Source organism: Theobroma cacao, chromosome 9 (genome assembly GCF_053813885.1).
Source record: "Theobroma cacao isolate CCN51 chromosome 9, ASM5381388v1, whole genome shotgun sequence".
Lineage (NCBI taxonomy): Eukaryota > Viridiplantae > Streptophyta > Magnoliopsida > Malvales > Malvaceae > Theobroma > Theobroma cacao.
This window is the reverse complement of record NC_142647.1, coordinates 14,186,826-14,204,702: the sequence shown is the minus strand read 5'-3', so window position 1 is coordinate 14,204,702 and position 17,877 is coordinate 14,186,826. Positions and strand designations below refer to the sequence as shown.

At 36.0% G+C, this 17,877-nt stretch overlaps 3 protein-coding genes across 18 annotated transcripts; 1 reads left to right on the top strand and 2 right to left on the bottom strand.

Annotated features, from left to right (window-relative positions):
- Positions 1–208: 208 nt before the first annotated feature.
- Positions 209–8,442, top strand: LOC18589291 (U4/U6.U5 small nuclear ribonucleoprotein). Of its 12 annotated transcripts, none has more exons than XR_016028369.1 (6): positions 209–1,018; positions 1,483–1,615; positions 5,075–5,162; positions 5,428–5,480; positions 5,622–5,676; positions 7,649–8,442. XR_016028369.1 is itself a non-coding variant. In XM_088809881.1 (2 exons), exon 1 carries the CDS (start codon positions 352–354, stop codon positions 985–987), a length of 636 nt encoding a protein of 211 aa, XP_088666007.1. In that variant the 5' UTR covers positions 209–351; the 3' UTR covers positions 988–1,018; positions 5,075–5,408. The 12 variants fall into 12 exon arrangements, 1 of the variants encoding a protein (XP_088666007.1); XR_016028370.1 differs by lacking the exon at positions 7,649–8,442 and adding an exon at positions 6,097–6,325; XR_001929238.2 differs by lacking the exon at positions 7,649–8,442 and adding an exon at positions 6,097–6,325 and having other exon boundaries at positions 5,557–5,676.
- LOC18589292 (ribulose bisphosphate carboxylase small subunit, chloroplastic-like) lies at positions 6,875–8,354 on the bottom strand. Its single transcript, XM_018126985.2, has 3 exons — positions 8,208–8,354; positions 7,980–8,111; positions 6,875–7,412 (listed from the first exon to the last, which is right to left on the bottom strand). The coding sequence occupies exons 1-3, from the start codon at positions 8,352–8,354 to the stop codon at positions 7,188–7,190; spliced, it is 504 nt and encodes a 167-aa protein (XP_017982474.2). The 3' UTR covers positions 6,875–7,187.
- Positions 8,443–9,639: 1,197 nt separating the features above from the next.
- LOC18589293 (VIN3-like protein 2) lies at positions 9,640–17,549 on the bottom strand. 5 transcript variants are annotated; one of them, XM_018126960.2, is made up of 5 exons: positions 17,120–17,549; positions 16,801–16,895; positions 14,875–15,553; positions 11,198–11,517; positions 9,640–11,042 (listed from the first exon to the last, which is right to left on the bottom strand). In XM_018126960.2, the coding sequence occupies exons 2-5, from the start codon at positions 16,817–16,819 to the stop codon at positions 9,844–9,846; spliced, it is 2,217 nt and encodes a 738-aa protein (XP_017982449.1). In that variant the 5' UTR covers positions 16,820–16,895; positions 17,120–17,549; the 3' UTR covers positions 9,640–9,843. The 5 variants fall into 5 exon arrangements, with proteins under 5 accessions (XP_017982449.1, XP_088666005.1, XP_007014246.1 ...); XM_088809879.1 differs by having other exon boundaries at positions 16,801–16,921; positions 17,171–17,549; XM_007014184.3 differs by having other exon boundaries at positions 17,171–17,549.
- Between the last annotated feature and the right edge of the window lie 328 nt (positions 17,550–17,877).

The window sequence follows — 17,877 nt, the reverse complement described above, 5'->3', positions numbered from 1 at the left end:
CATATAATAAATTACATAACATGAAAAGTGTTAATTTTATCGTTAATTAATAAAAATTAATCAATAATTAGTGAGAAAAGCTTATTTAACAAAAATAAAATTTTATGAGTTTAATTAAACACAATGAAAAAATAACTTACTTGATTTATTTTCGTAAAATTCAGGTACTTATTTGGCTATTTAGCATTTATTTAATTAGTACATATATTCCAGAAAAGTTCATGCTAAAACCACAAGAGTTTCCCTCTACCAAAATACATAAAATCGCAGTTCCCAAAATCCAGACTCCCTTTCAACCAAACGGGAATTACAGGACGCTATCCCTTCCGTCGTCCACAGCTATCCACCACAATGTCAGACCGCGACTGGCCTCGCGATAGGGACCGAGAACGTGAGCGCGACCGCGACCGGGACCGTGAAAGAGAACGCCGACGCGACAGAGAAGACCGCGAGCGAGACCGAGACCGAGAACGGACACGCAGCAAGAGATCCCGCACACCGGAGCGCACCCGATCTCGTCACACGCGCTCTCGAACACGTTCTCCCGACCGCAACCGATATCGTTCACGCTCCCGTTCTCACACGCGCTCCCCGGAACGCTCCTCCCACCGTCACCACCGGCACCGGCACCGAACCCCATCGGCGGAGCCGCCAAGGAAACGGCACCGCCACGAAAGCGAGGAGAGGGACAAAGAGAAGGATAGGCAAAAGGCGGTGTCGGATTTTGTGGACGAGATAGCGAAAGAGCAGCAGCAAAAGAAAGAAAATAACAGTAACGAGAACGAGAACGGAGATGGAGGAGAGGAGGATGAGATGGAGATGATGAAGAAGTTGGGGATTCCAGTTGATTTTGATTCCACGAAAGGAAAACATGTTCCTGGTGCTGATATCAGTGGAGTTAGGGCTGTGACTAAGCGGCAGCCCAGGCAGTATATGAATCGAAGAGGCGGGTTTAATCGTCCATTACCCGCTGAACGCAATCGCTAGAATTCGTTAATTGATTGAAAGCGTTTTCAAGGTTAGGGTTTTTGCTATGGTGACTCTGCTGATTTGTATGCTTGTTTCATGATTATATTTTTCGTGGGTTTTCTCCTTTTTCATGTTATTGTAAGTGGATTTTTGTTGCTTTACCAGCTCAATTATTGAACTTGGAATCAAATCGTTATTTAAGTTTATTGTTTGATTTTTCCTTGGTATGTGCTACTGCTACTACAAGGCAGACAAACATTGAAACTAACTACCTCTAAGAAAATTTAGCATGTGCTTGCTTAGCAAAAAAATTGGTTTCTGGCATTTGAGTTCTTATCACAGTTACTGTGAACTATGAGTTGCTGCTCTATTTGATAAGAATGTTTAGTGATTTTAACATATTTTGGGATTTAGAAGCCCACTTATCATACTACAAATTTGTGTAATGTGTGTGTGTGTGGCTATGTGTTACTTTTTAAAACTTAGTCTATCCCAAGTTGCTGTTCCATACAGGTTAGTCATCTTCCTAGCATTGGCGATGGTCATCCATTTTGAGTGCTGGCATGAAAAGCAAGGCATATATTTAATTATACTTGATGCCAGAAAGAAGTCAAGCAGCAGTCGTCAGTAAAGATGTGAAAGTTTGGTGAGTTAGTTACAAGGTTCAAACTGACAGTATATGTGCTTGACTTGCTTGTTGTACTTTGCTAAGGTATATCTGTTAGATTAAATGAAGGCTGATTTTTTGGAACTCAGTTTCCTTAGCATGGGATGCCCATATCACTGGCTGTCTTTGTAGTCTATCTCTATATTTTATTCAATTTCCTCTGTTTTCTCAAAATTTCAGACCAGGAAATGGCCATAAACCCTATTCAACTAGTTGTCCTGATCAGTTTGGTGCATCACACAATTATGAGTGTTATAATGCTGAAAATTCTTGGGGAATAATTCTGTATCTCTACAGAATAGTACCTTGATATATATAGATTCCAGCATCTCTAGTCACATAAAAACTAGCACTTCTAGTCTGGTAAGGACTACTTTAAACCCTAATATACATGCAAAATACCAATTATAATCTTAATGCCCTAATACCTAGAAAATAAGTAAAATGCTAATTCATAAAATAGCCTAAACAAGTTAGAAATCCTAAATGTTTATAATGAATTACAATAATGGTCATAGTATGTAGCAAAATCACAAGATAAAACCTTCTGTTGTTTAATCCCCCAAGCAACTCTTTTCCATGCTGTATCATCCATTGTCTCTATGAGCTTATTGATGGCTCCAATTAGGAGTTTATTGGGCTTGACCTGGTGAATTAGATCCACAATATCCACCACTCATGATAGAGATGAGTTTAATATTCTATACTGGTAGAAGCCAGTGAAAGAAGCTAGAGAATTTTTCTTATATATTTTTTCACAGCATATGGGTCAGTCAAGTGGAAGAACAGGAATTTCAGAGCTTGTGATGTAGCCACAAGAAAGATGGAAGAGTGAAATAGTATGCAGTATTTGTACACCATGTCAAATAGGGTTTCTTAAAACTCGAGCTTAGTAATGATAATAATTGGGTGTTAGGCCTAGATTGCATCAAAGTTTGCTTTTCTTTTCTCACATTGGTGTGGATAAGCTTTTCTCCAGGATAACATAAACATGTTAACCTTTTGAACATAACCTAAAACTGCCCACTTTTAGAGCTTGTGATGTAGCAACAAGAAAGATTGAAGAGTGAAATAGTATGCAATATTTAAACACCATGTGTTTTTGGGTTTCTGTTAACTTGAGCTTAGCAATGATAATAATTGGGTGTTAGGCCTAGATTGCATCTAAGTTCACTTTTTTTTTCTCGCATTGGTATGGACAAGCTTTTGTCCAAGAGAGCAAACATGTTAACCTTCAAACATAAACCTAAAATTGCCCAGTTTATGAGCACCATGCCTAACACCATTGAGTGGTAGAAAAGAAGGTTGGAAACATACAAGCAACGTATTAGCTTATAACTTTGTGGGATCTCAAATTAGTTATATACCTATTGGTTTTTACTTTAATGGCCACAGGATATATACTTTGTTATTTTTTATGTTTAATATGTATAAACTATGTTGCTTAACTTTATCATATTTCCTAAATTACTTAAGCCGGGACAGATATCTGATACCTTGTGGTGGAGAACCGGGCCTTAATCCTCTAAATATAAGGAAAAACTTAACAACAATTGAACATACCCATGTCAGACACATATCCATGTCCAGCATTTGCTCACAAGTCTGAGCAACATAACTTATGAATCCTTTTCTAACAGAGCCCCTAAGTCGAAAGGGAAAAAAAAAAAAAAGAAACAGGCAAGCTAACAGCCAAGCACCTGGATGTGTATTATGTTGAATACTCCATCCAAGTTTTTAGTAATATAGACTTTAGTTGACTTTGAGGGATTAATGTAAGATTTTATTTCGTTACTGTGTAGCATTTATGGGGTTTAATTGTAATATTTTGTAGATTTAAGGTTATATTTGGTATTTTATATTTATATTAGGGTTTAGGATCTTAGTTGGCGTTTTTCCTATCTTATCAGGTTTTGTTTTAAGTTAATTTGTTAGTTTTCTATTTAGAGTGTTAAGTATTTTTTTTGAAGTCCTATCTAGATGAGTTCTAGTTCTTTTAGGTTAGGGATGCTAGGAGTCTATAAAAATCAATGTACTCTTTCTATAGAGATATGGTTCTATATCAGAGAATTTCCAGCATTATTCCTTTGAGATTATGTGATGCAGTCAACCTGAGCTGCCACACCTAAGCAACCAGGTGTTAAGCTCAGGTTTTCTCTCTTAATTGTGTTGTGCAATCAAGAATCCCTAGCTGTGAAGCTAAGGTTCTTTTCTCTCTTCTTGATTTTTTGATTCAATCAAGGAATCCTAGATTTGAAGCTTAGTTTCTTTCCTATTCTTGTTCTCTTTTCTTTGTTCAATATTTTCTCACAGATCACAAAACAGTCATAAATTCCTGGGCCCATGCTGTGCTACATCACTCTAACTTTATAATGTCTGTTATATCTCATGCCTGAAAAAACACTAGAGCAAAGCAGTTGTCAGGTACTCTTTTTATCTATGAGACTTGACTTCGAAGTCCATTATTTTCAGCCATGGTGTAGTACAAGGGAGGCAAAGACAGAGGAAATAGAACACAATAAAAATCAGAGGGAAAGAGGAAGACAGCACAGGAAACCAAAGGAGAATATTAAGAAAGTGAGAGAACCAATGGGGAGTAATCTCCATACTCAAATCTCAATTTATAGTCTCAACAATCAAATTCTAATAACTCAAAACTTAATACAATATTATCAAAAGCTACTAAATCTGAAATAGTTGGTATTTATAAATATCTTCTATACTGTAATACTTGGTAAATGAGAACAGAAATGTACTAATTAGTTTGAATGACTGAAAATAACCTTAAATATATTAAAATTGCAACCAATTTCACAAGATATAAAATTAACACTCTGTCATTAGTATTATGTCATATGGTTTTCCTTGATTACATTGGGGATAGAATGGTAAATAAAAGGATTTTGTTGGTCAAAAAATCCTTTATTCTTCACTTGCTTGTACATCCATGGACTTGATATATGAATATTTACACCCAACTTGCACAACCTCACTTGTTAGCTTAAAAAACCTACTTGTCTGTTTGAGCCTTTAGATGACCATAGATCATGTTCCACTGATTTGTGTGCCTTTGCCTACCTTGATTTTTCAGTACTTGATATTTGTTTGTATGGTTGTTGTCTTTGGGCTCATCAATCAAGGGTGCATCCACAACTTTCAAGGATGCTGTGTGTGTGTGCTTGTGTGCAATTTGTTACTGTTAAAAATGAAGGTTATTCTCATTGGTTTGTTGAGATACCATGAAAGGAAGGTGGTTCTCGTTGGGTAGATGATGTCTTATTATGAACTCAACTTGTTTTAGCTGATAGTTTTAATGTCATTTCAGATGTGGCAAAAACTTAAAATGGCATAAGTCTAAAACAATAAAAATGAACATGTAAATGGCTCGGTGATCTGTGTAATGTTAATGATCTAAGCAATTATGTGTATTATATTCAGGGAGTGAAGGAAAAAGATCTGGGATCCAGAAGTTCACTGCCTTGCGATTATTTAATCTCAGTCATTTAAGAATGGGACATGTTTTCTGGTAATGAGTATTGGTTTCTATTTTCACTTCAAATTTGTGTCTACAAATCTTTAGAGTATTTGAGGAGGAAGTAATTTATAGAGAGGTGCTTTCCTTTGCAGAGGCAATATTTTATATGAAAATCATCTTCAAAAGTTCTGGTTCCCTATACATGCAAGAATGCATCTTGGAAAATTCTGGTTCCTCAAAGGCTTACTATAATGATGAATATTGTTTGCATATAAAATTGTTGCCTTTTAATGATTATAGTGTGTGTTTTCTGCAGATGGCTAGTTGCCTTTTAGCCAATTGAATCAGGGGTGACAATCAATATAAAATGTGAGGCTTTTGAGATCTTTGCATGGTGCTTTTAGTGACGCATTTCTTAAATTCTGATTCTTGTATTAATATGTAGCATCTTACTATGCATGCCAACTGATTTCAACTGCTGGATTTGGTGTGGTATCTTTGAGTTCCCAGAACCATTTTCCTGCATTTGGTGTGGCTTTCTTGTTTTCTTCCACCTCTATTTCAGGTACTGTTTTCATGCGAGCCGGGATTTTCTTTCTACCTCTTAAATTGTAGATTTGATATTAAACTAATGATAATTTAATACATTCATTTCAAAGTTAATATAAATTTAATTAAAGAAAATTTCAAAATATTTAGGATAAAATACCTTGATTCTTTTAACTTTTAGTCATAATATTATGGGAGTTTATTAATATTTGAAATAGATAAACCGTTTCAAAAGAATATTTTTGGTTGTACACAGAAGTCTAAGACATTAACTAATTATTAATGTTTTTTATAGTTTGACGACGGAGTAATATTTTTTAAATTAAAAATTATTAAATTATATAAATTATAATTTTTTATTTTTAAAATTTCTCTCCTATTTAAAAAAAAATTCTCTATCTTACCTCTTGTCGCTTGATCATTTGACATGTCCAAGATCTTGCTCTTGTTGGGAAGCGTCGGTATGGTGCTTTCCAAGGAAAAGCACGGTGCATCCCACAGAAGTGTTGATCTCTCACGCTCCAGGGGAGCGCGAGATCTGGAGTGCGCGACTAGATGGAGAGTGAGGCCAGATTGTGCTTTAATGGAGAGATCCGACTAGTATAAAAAAACGTTATTGGTCGATATGAGGGAAAGGAAAACAGTGTGAAGAGTAGAGAAAGAAAGAGGATATTTTAGATATTTTACGTTTATTAGTTAATCAGTTTATTTAAAGTGTTAATGAATTTATGTGAAATTATAATTAAAAATTAACTTAAGATATTTTATTTAAATATTTAATATTTAAAGTGCAGTAAAATACAACTTAGAACATTAATTTAATTAAATAATAGTAATTAAAAGTGATGTTAAAATTAATTTAATCTAACGATAGGCTAGAATTCAATAGTTTTTTTAATTATGTAAAAAGTCTAGCAGAAAAGGAATAAAATAATGAATGTGAAGTATTTTTATCTTTTCATCTAAATTTAGTACTACTACCTTTTCATGAAGTCATAGGGGAATTTTCCAAACTGAAAAAAATATTAGTTCTTTTTTGTCAAATTTCAAAGAGTTTTTGTACTTTTCAAATTACATAAAACATTGGGCATAGCGTCAATAATATGACTTGGTTAGCGTCCAGCTCCTTGTGAACATGAAAAGGTAATAAAGAGAAAGAGGAAGGAAAATGCTACAGGTTATTAGTGGAAACATGAAATAAAAAAGACAAATCATACAAGAAGTGGGCTGGGGCTGATTCATGTGAGCATATGATGCATTATTTAGCATGTGGGGACAGTGGAAGCAAATCCATTGGGAGCTCTTACTGCCCCCCCCTCCAAAACCATGTGCTAAACTGCTAATCCATAGAAAATGGTTTGGAGACCTCATTCTACTAAAAGCATACGAGTACCTCAACAAAGCATTCATCCACCGTCTTATTGGCATCCATAGGAAAATGAAAAAGGGAGAAAGGATGACGGATCATACAAGTACAGGCAAGTCCACAAAAGCTCTATAGAGATTAGGGAAAACCCATTTGTACACTTAGGTAGGTTTCTGGATGACAAAGGACATGCACTGAGCCTGATGCTTGCTGTCAAATGCCAGGCAGCGGATATAAGCATTTGGATATGCCTTTTTGCACTCATGAATTTCATTCAGGACTTGAGAGGAGTTGTTGCACCCAAACATTGGCAGCTTCCAAAGTGTCCAATACCTTCCATCATAGTACCCTGGAATTCTGCTGTTCTCCCTTTGGACAAGCCCCACCTAACATTTTTATAAGGAAAACCATTTTTGTTTTAGCTGTTAGATGTTGCCACAAGCTAGGCAAACCCAACCTAAACTGTAAAGAAAGAAGAGAAAACAAAACCATACAATATATATATATATATATATATATATTAATTGATATCTAATAATCTTCGGGAAGATACTATATACCAGAGAATCAGGGTTTAAAGAAGATGGAGACTGCTTGTCTGATTCTTGGATTTTGGTTACAGCTCAGTGTTTAAGCTGGCTATTCAGAGAAAAGAAGACACTAAAAAGTTGAAGGCAGTAACTGGCTAAAAAACATTTGCGGCTGGGATCTTGAATCAGAACAAGGAGGTTTCATTAATAGTGAAGGAGCAAAACAGTACTCTGCGGCCAATTCTGTTTGAGCGTCGACGCTGGATTGAGAAATGTTTATCCAGAGATGCAAGTGGCAGAGGACTGTAATTGCAATTTTTTACAAGTTACTGATCAAAATAAAATTATTGGTTTGTGGAAAATGAAAAAGTTGCTATTTTTGAGTACTGAAGCTGGAAGTGGAACATATATTGTTCATATTACCTCATCAAATTCCAGGCAAGGGATCCAGCCCTTCTTCATCATGTACTCAATTTCCTTCGCAATCGAGTGATCTGAGAGAGGTGGAAGATAAGAGAGCGTCTCAAACTTCTTGTTATTGAATGGATTCCATGTCTGTTAAATCAAAAGGCTATTACACAATTAGAAGTCAGTCAAAAAATAGGATCAGTAGTTAAACAGTTTCCAGATATTTCACTCTGATCACGGCACCTTCATGCAATGAGTTCTTGAACCATTGGAGACAGTTTTCCGGCTCCATGCAATAGAATCCTTAGCTGGGAGCAGCTTTGGAACATTTGTTTTCAAGCCCACATAACTAGAACCGGCAACTGGAGCTGCAAAGATTCCGGCAGACATCTTTGGGGCAGCAGGTGTTGAAAGAAAAAGTTGAACAGCTGTAACAGGAGTGAGTGTATTAGAACAAATGATGAATAGTTTGTGTTGAGGAAGTGGGAGAAATAGAAGTACAAAATGAGCTGGCCTGATGCCTGTAAGCTGATGTATGGTTTGTTAAAGAGAAACAAGGTTAACTGAGACAGATTTGTATTGAGATAGTGGAGGGGCTATTAAGGCTCTTGGGCTTCGGTTTTATCACCAACTTGTCTGCTTTTCTTTTACCATCGCCCGTACGTTTGGCAAGCAGGGAAAAAGGGGCCTGGGACCCGCCCACCCAATGGTTCCACTGAGGTGTTGAAGACATCAGCAGCGTAACCGCTTGAAAGCAAAACAATGGATGACTGATGATTCATTTCTATCCCCTTGGCGTTTCCCCCAGCTGAGTATTTAATATCGGCGGGTAACTTTTAAAGCTCAAAAGAGACAAGACATCCAAGTTAGGTAACTTTTAAACCCATCGAACGAGATTCTGTTTTGACCCAACCCAAGGAATAAGGGGCATGTGCACCCAACAAGATCCCCACTGACTGAAGAACCTATGTGAAACTAGAGCTTTAAACTCATCAGCCGTCTGACGATCTTATTGCTACCTTTGCTTTATAAACTGCTAATTCTGATGTTAGTTCTTGTTATCCTGAATTTCAATTTTATTCACAAAAAGCTCTGCTCCTCACACTTGATGAGGTTGAAGAAACTTTTGATGTTTTGGTCTGGTGGAAAAACAACCAAAGTGCTTGGCCATGGCACGTGATGTAATAACCTCCTCCATGTCCATAGTTGCATCAGAATCATGTTCTAGTACAGTTGCTAAGAGTTATTGATGAAAAGCGCATAATACTTTTAACACATTGGTTAAATAGAAAAACAAAAACAAATGCTTCACTGTGATTTGGATTTGCTATTTTGTGGCATGATTGTTTCCCGTCTTCAATTTTCATACAGTACCTGTGTACACTGTACATAGGTTCTTTCAACTGCGTTTTCTTCAACATCAACAAATAAAAGCTGAGAAAAGGCACTCAAAATCCCAGCACGCAAATGTCATTTTACCTACTTCGAGTCCTAAGCAGTAAGCACTACCAACCCCAGGAAATATATATATTTCTAAAAAGAAGAGATTTAAGGGGCTAACGCCTGTCCACCTGCGTGGACCCATCCATTACACTGCTTGTGACTCTTTGATTGCTTGTATTATTTTGGTTGGGACATGTCTAAAGAAATTATAGTGAAAGAAACCGAAACACCATGAGCCAAGGACTGTTCTATAAAAGGATAAGAATTCTGGCATTCTTACATAATCATAAGAATGACAAAAGCTAATGGTAAATATAAATCATGGTTGGTTGACAGTCTAAATGAAGAATGTTATGGGTCTAAAGAATTATACTAACACAAACCCTGAGCAGGTTTGCACTCAAAAACTACTTGATCTCAGCAGGACCCATAAATGTCAGTGCCAAAGCTTCATGCAGAAGCCAGCAGGCACGACAGATGATTTTTTGCTTGAGATACAATCTGCAAATGTGTCCACAAGCTGCTCTGCGAGAGATGCTGGATCTGTAATGAAGATATCAACAAAGACCTTCACAATCCTTACCTCCTGTGGGGTTGCCCGCAAGCTGTACCAGGTGAGGAATTTCTGCCTGAAGTTTTTCTCAATATGTCCCTTACACTCTAACCATCTGATCACCTTCACACAATGCTCAAAATCCGTTTCTGAGAGACCATTTTCCACACATTCCTCATCCCGCCTCTCCCCGCTTCTCTTCTTTGAGGTGCTGCCATCTTGGGGGTCTTCTCCTTTCCCGGCCCCATTCTCTAGGTCCTTGTTGCTGGACTTAGATCTCCCACTCCTTCCTGGTCCATCTTTAATTATTTCCATCCTGCAGGGAGTAATGGGCAAGCCAGCTTCTGAGCAACCAACAAATGGCACACACTCAGTACCAGTCTGAACTGGGGCATCAGAGCCATCATCCGTGCTTGTCTCCTCAGTAATTGGGTCTTCTGATGTGTGCTTTTTCTCAACATTTAGGACAACAGAATCAGGCATAGGTCCAACTATCTCCATGGCACGTACCTCACCCAACAGGGAAACTGCATCTGCTGGAACTCCATCTTCACCAAGGACAGTGCAGTTGATAGCACCTTTAGAGAGATTCGTGGAAACAATTTTATCAGTGTCCTTGCAATATGTAACATAATTGTCTGCTCGGTCATCATTCTGATCACTGTATGGAGTAATGTTATTAGTTTCATCCTCCACCGAAGATGGATTCGAAAGGCTGCTACAGTTGGTCGCTGGGCTTTGACTTCTTTCCATCACTGGGCAGCTTGGGACTTCATCCCCACTACAGGCTGTTGAAATTGAAACTTCCCATGGACCAAACTCTCTTGTACCATTAAAGGAGACGATTTTGAAATGATACTCAGTAGCTGGAGTTAGCCCTGTGACAACAAACCTTCTATCTGGCACACACAGAGTACAAGTTGATTTAACAGGGTAATCCCTATCATGAACCTTGCGATGCCATAAGGTGTAACCGACACTACTGCCTGGTAAAGGCTCTTCAGAACCCACAATCACAGAAAGGGAAGTTGGACAAACATCTTCAAAGCGTACTATTGCTGGAGGAATTGAACTTGAACCAGCTGAAAATGAAAGACAAGTTAATAAACAAAATGATCAAAAAATATTTCATCAAAATTCACTTGAAATAAAAGATTACACAGGGTTAACACTTCATCTGAGGCTATAGAAAACCCATTTAATTTTGATGCTAAGAGTCCTACAAGCTAAAGATTACCTGGTATTGAATGATTTGGTGAAGAATGTGAGATTGTATCAAAAAGGATTTTATCTAGTGACTCCACAGCAGAAGAACAGAGTTTCTGAACTTCTGGTCCTGAAGAAAGCCTGTTGACAATACCCCTACCCATCTTCACAGGCAAACCAGTTAATGGACCTACTTCAGCTTCAAGCTTCTTAACAGCTTTATCAACAATCTCAGAAAGCTTTCGGTATTTTTCAGTCCCATTAAGAAGTTTTTGGCCTAGAGAGACACGATAACAAAGTATGTCCACCCTCCTTGTATCTTTTGCAGCCATCAGTTGTTTTCTCCAGCACCTAAATGCATATGGGAACTGATTCGAATCAGACTGTACATTGACATTTTTGATCGAATAAATGACAAACGTATCATTTAACGCAATCAATATTTTTGGTTTAGTATTTTACATTTACATGCATTCTTCCTAATATAATGTTGTAATGGGCATTAATAGAGTATCAATATCAAATTTAGTTATTACAGAAAGTTTCTGTTTCCTCAACTGCTTTGCAGAAATCAACAGTGAATTCTAGGTTTTTCCTAGAAGATAAGAGAAGGTTCATAAACTAACATTCTCTACAGCTTAGAGCCAAACCAATGAACGAAAATTCGATAGTGGCTTCCAGAATGCATTACCAACATTTCAAACATGCACAAGCATTCAGCAGAATACTGAAGTATAACTGAGCCAAAAATAATGAAGTATACTGTTTTACTGTGACAAATATGTACATCAACGAGAACAAAAAATTCCACAAGGAAAACAATATCTTTGGTTTCAGTATCTAGAAATAATCTAAATGAATAGAGGAAAGGGAGAAGTTTCCTTTGTTCTTTCCTCTCTGTGTGTGAGTTTGTCTGTGCTGCTTTAAAGAGAAGAGAAATCACAGAACACATGCAACATGATGCTTCATGAAACAAATAATTGCTGACATGGAATAACTAATACAACAAAACATGTAATTTAACATTATACCTTGAGCATATTTTACGTTTCTTTTCCCTATCAATCAATTTATGTTCCATTCAACTTTGTCTCTAAGGAGACATAACTGAGTCATATCCTACTACAGCAAATAGCAAATAGTTGAAGTAATACTTAATGGCTCATGCTGTAAAGCATAGGCATAAATCACATGGCCAAGGTACAGCATAAGAGTACAATCCCAGCCTAGAAACATAAAGCTAGGCAAAAAATGGCAAGAATGAATGCCCAGTAAAACCTTTAACGCAGGACTTATCAGGTCTATAATGTGACATGATGGTGTAGCATACTCCTTGAAAAACCAAATTCAAGTAATCAAAAAAAAAATCAACTGAATTACATTTCATCCTGATCTTTGAGAAAGGAACAACCTTACCGCTTAAGATTTGTAAAGACGTATATAACTCCTTGAGGAAAAATCAGTCAAAACAAATTCTGAAACATACAAAATGTCTTATAAAGGCCAGTGTAACCTTTCAAAAAAAACTAAAGGCCAGTGTAATCACGAAACTACTCTGTAAAATTAAACACAATGGTGCTTGGAAAATACATTGATCAAGAAAAAGATTATTATAAGTAAAAAACTGTAACTTTGGCACTTCCACATCCTATATGCCCTAGAAATTACAATGCACCATTTAAACTCACAGAAGAAAAGTAACCGTAGGAATCGTTGGTTAAAGATGCACAAAACAACTTCATAAGTGAAAACAAAAAAGCAAGTCCAAATGCCAGTATACACAAGATGACTATAATAACAAATGCTCTTGGCTCTAAAAGATAAACGAAAGAAAAGCAACAACAAAATATCCTTACGTTAACAAATCGACTGACCAGAGTTAAAATATTCAACTTCTATCTTACATCAATCTAGCAAAATTAAGCTGAAAATTAGATTCACAGAACCAAAAGATTTACAATGATAATCATACTGCTAATTCTTGCAGTACAACTCCAATCTTCATGCTTGGAGGTAATTCAACTGCCATAACTCAATTGCTTATTCTCAAAGTAGCGGAAGAGAGGGACAGATATAAATGAAGGGAAAGGAAAATTAACATACGTTCAACTGGCATGTTACAACTGAAGTGATATGAAACTTTAGTACACTAATATGTCACGGTGCATGAGCCAGTCTGTAGCACAAAACAAACAAGAGTTTTCTTGATAATAAAGCTGGTATGCAGAATTAGTGGTGTTATGCAACTATATCAAGCTAGAGATGCTAAATAGAAGACTGAAATTCTTTGGAGAAAACAGTAAGATATACAACAAGAAGCCACCTAACAAAGGCAAGAGATAATTGGATTGAAGATTAAGGGTTAGTCATTAGCAATTACTTCAAAAATACTAAAGAAGCCCCATGAAAAGCCAGGATTATCCATTCAACATAATCGCAGATGAAAATGATGTCGAGAAACCGCCATGAAATGTATAACTGAGATAGGAACTCAATATTTATAAATTTAATTAATGATACATCAGAAAATTATTGTTGAGGGCTTATTCCATACCTCAGACCAGGTATATTCGATGTTGCCCAAACATTAGTTTAGACTGCAGAAGAACCAGCATAAGATGGCATACATTTCTCCCCAATTAAAATGAGGTTCCACATTCCAGCTCCCTAGATGCCTTATATGATCCATAAAATATTATAATACTATAAACAATTTCCTAATTTTCAATAATTTTACAAGTTATACATCTACATCAAAAATTCCTCAAGTCAGTAAGTACCTTAGTATATCTTGAACAAGTCACTCTTTTTCTTCAATTTACGAATACTTGTATTCTTAATTAAGTTTTTAAAATATGTTGTTTCACACTACAACATATTCTCTCACCACTCCTGCAACCACGTAACAAGTTATCCAGGTTCATTGGAATTTAAGAGTGAAGATATGGTTTAAGCATCTTCATCCATTTTATTCAGAAAATTTAGCCACGGCAGCTACTCCTTCAAGCCAGATCAACCTCTCTCCATTATGAAACATTTCCTTTATTGTTATCCATTGAAATATAAAAGTTCCGAGTTAAATCCCTTCATAATATCACATTGAGACCTTAAAGAAATTCTTCAACTTAAAAATTCTGTCATCAGGGGCTGATACTAATAGTATCTCAACCATTCGGTTACATAATTGCCAAAACAATTCAAATTAATGTCAACAAATAAAATTAGGAACAGTTGGAAAATGCTTGATGGAGAACAAAAACCATCCATAGGCAACAGCAAGGTGCATTCACTCACATGATTAAACAAGCTGCAGAATATCATCACAGGAAAGTTTGATATTATCTGATACCAGCAAAAGTTATTTGCACATCTTTCATCTCCAAGTGCTATTAATCACAAGCATGAGGATAAAAATTGAAAGAATCAAAGAGATAAATTTAGGATCTTCTTTAAACAAATTACAAGTAAATAAGAAGTGTTAATCAATTAGCAATTATGGTCGTTGATAAATATCCATAATTTCTAAGGACCAAAAGATCTGCAATGCACCACAGTGAAACAGAAAAAAGTAAAAACTCACTGAACAGTATACCACAGAAAGAAACACACACACAAAACAAAAACACAGATAAATATAAATATATATATATATATATATATATAGAGAGAGAGAGAGAGAGGGTATAGAGAATATCTAGGAGCATTTACCCGAGCAAATCATTTACTTTCCCACATGCTACACAACAAAAGCTCCCATCAAGTCCAGCATGTCGTCTATCTTTTCCAATACCAGACTTCTCATGTTTTAAAGCACATTCAAGATGACATGACATGCCACAAGAATTGCCCTGGCAAGGAGGCTCTGAGCTACAGATTAACCACAGGCTAGGATCCTTGTTGTCATCAAACTTATAACAGATGCAGCAGGAACACCTCTTGCAAAATGCATCTTCTTGCCTCAAGGTAGCTTTGCAAGCTGAGTTTTTGCAATAAATAGCATTACTCATGTCATTGCCACCAGTAGTGATTGCAAGATCATTCACTGGTACAGGCAGTCGGGAAGGATTATCAGCTTTCCTCTGCCTTTTGGATGTTCTCTGGCCATTTGTTGGGGAAGATTGGGATTCCGGATCTGTTACACCCTCATGTTCACCAGAATTCTTTTCAGCTACAATTTTCAAAAGGTTTTCTATAATTTTCAGCTTAGTCAAGCCAGTATATTTCCTTTCCTTCCCCATCTCTGCACATAGGATCTGTAAAATCTCCTGACGGCTCCAAGATTGTAGCATTTCAGAGGCCCTATGTGTCCTCTTTGATAATTCATAGACAAGTTCTCTCTTTTCGTCCATACTCAATTTACTACATTTTGATGGATCAAGTGCAACTCCTACAGCCAAGGGGACAGAATATTGCAGGTTAACAAGGTGGAAGCAAGAGAAGGTACCCAGATGAACACGAAATCTTAATACTTGTATTAACTTGACAAAAATGTTGGAAATATTAAACAAGAAATTTATATAATTATTTTAAAAAATATATATAAAAAAAAAAAAAGAGCATTATGTAAAGATGAGAAAAAACAGTAAAAACCTCTAACAAATCCAATAATCAACAATCCTTTGTATCTTTGCCTGCCTCAGAGATAACAATTATGTTTTCCACGCCAAGCACTTGACATGCAACAATGACAACCAAAAAGGTAACAAAATTACTAACAACACTGAACCATCTAATACTCTTGATTGCTGTTTGCTAATTACTGTTACTAACCAATTATAACAGTCATTCAAGAAGCTTCACAAGAATTAATCTAATATTAGATGTCCTAATAAACTTAATTAATCAAACTATATTTCATCCATTCTGCTCCAAAACAGAAAAACTAATAGTTGACTTGCATTAAAAAGGACATTCCAACTTACATCAACTACCATGGATTGTTTATAGGACAATCCAATATATTTTGATATAGGAACACATCATAGCCACCTCAAGTAAGGGATTGAACACAATGCCCTTTGACTTTTGAAAACCTCTGGCTCTTCACTTTCATCAGGGTTGTCAGACAGGGTTATTTAGGACGGTAGCGTGCTCATTAAATATGAAAACATGACATATTATAAGGTTAGTTCTTCTTCACATACGTCTATATAATGCATTCAAATAATAACATGCTGAGAAAAGACACCACTGGCATTATGCATAATGAAAGCAAATACAGCAAGGTAACAGTCAAATTCACCCACCACAATAAATTTCTAAGAAACAAATATACAGGATGCTGGACAAATCAAAAGACAAGATGGTCTCAACTTTCCACATATTTCCAGAAAAAGAAAGAATAATTTAACAGAAATCATATATATTAAAAAAAACATATTTACTGATGTCCAGAGAAACCCAATAACTCGATTAACCACAAGAATCAGAAAACCAAGAAATAAACGAAAAACCGAAGCAATTTGACTATCATGCAAATTGCGAGTCCTTTAAAAGATCTAAACTTTATGACCTTAAATAAACCAAAAACCGAAAGCAAAAACAAAATATTCAATGCCCAGATTACATATCCCTCACAAAATCTGAAAAGAAAAGGAAATTACATTATAAGAAGGAAGAAAAATAAAAATTTACCCTCAAAACAGGAATCCATGGCTAAAACAGCTGAATAATAGGAGAGCACTCAACACAACACCCACATTACCATCAAAACCCCAACTTTTTGAAGCCTGTGAGCAAAAAAGACAGAAACTTCCTATTAAAAAAAACCACCAATTAGAAACAAAAATACTAACAAAATAAACAAACAAACAAATTCCTTTAAAGAAACAGAAAAAAGGGGGGCGAGAGAGAGAGAGAGAGAGAGAGAGAGAGAGAGAGAGAGAAAGGGAGAAATATGATGATGATGATGATGATGATGATGATGATGATGGGAATAAAGCATAACAAATACCAAGAAAGGAGGCTTGAAATTCCGCCACAACAGAAAGAATCCATGACTTACTTGGGGTTGAGAGTTGAAAGCCTTGCTTATTCCTATTCCTTCTCTCCTTTTCTACATAATATGCAAAAATAAAAAATATATATAATTTTTTTTGTTGTATTAAATGGGTCCTCCCTTTTTGTTGTGGGAATTTGATTTTTGTTTAATTTTTTTATTTTGAGGACCCGAAGCAGTAATGAAAGGGAGATTCGAGGAGTGGAGGACTTGTTCTAATGTGAGAGAGGGAGGAAATATATAAATAATAAATAATACTTAAAATAAAAGAGAAAAGTGAAGGAAATAGTGGACAGTGTGGAGTTCTGTGGGCTATGAGAGATGAGGAGGCGATGCAGTTGAGGATGAGACTTGAGAGAGAAAGAGGCCGAAAGCCGCTGCATGTCATCTTCTTTTTCACCCTCTCTCTTCACGTTACTCCTTTTTTTTTTAATATTTTTTCTTTCTTTTTATTTTTATCCAATCACTTCTTTCCTTTTTTTCCTCTTACATTTAGATATTTTCTTTTTTTTGTATAGTCAACATTAAAATTAATATTAACACGGAGACCGTCACGTTAACAGTAACAAATTTAAGATTTTATATGAAAAGTTATTGAAAAGTAATTATAAAAATAATTATACTATATGTATCAAGTTTTATACATTTGAAAATTAAAAATTGAGAGTGACAACAGCCACCCGATCGCTCCACCAATGAGCATAAATAAGTTG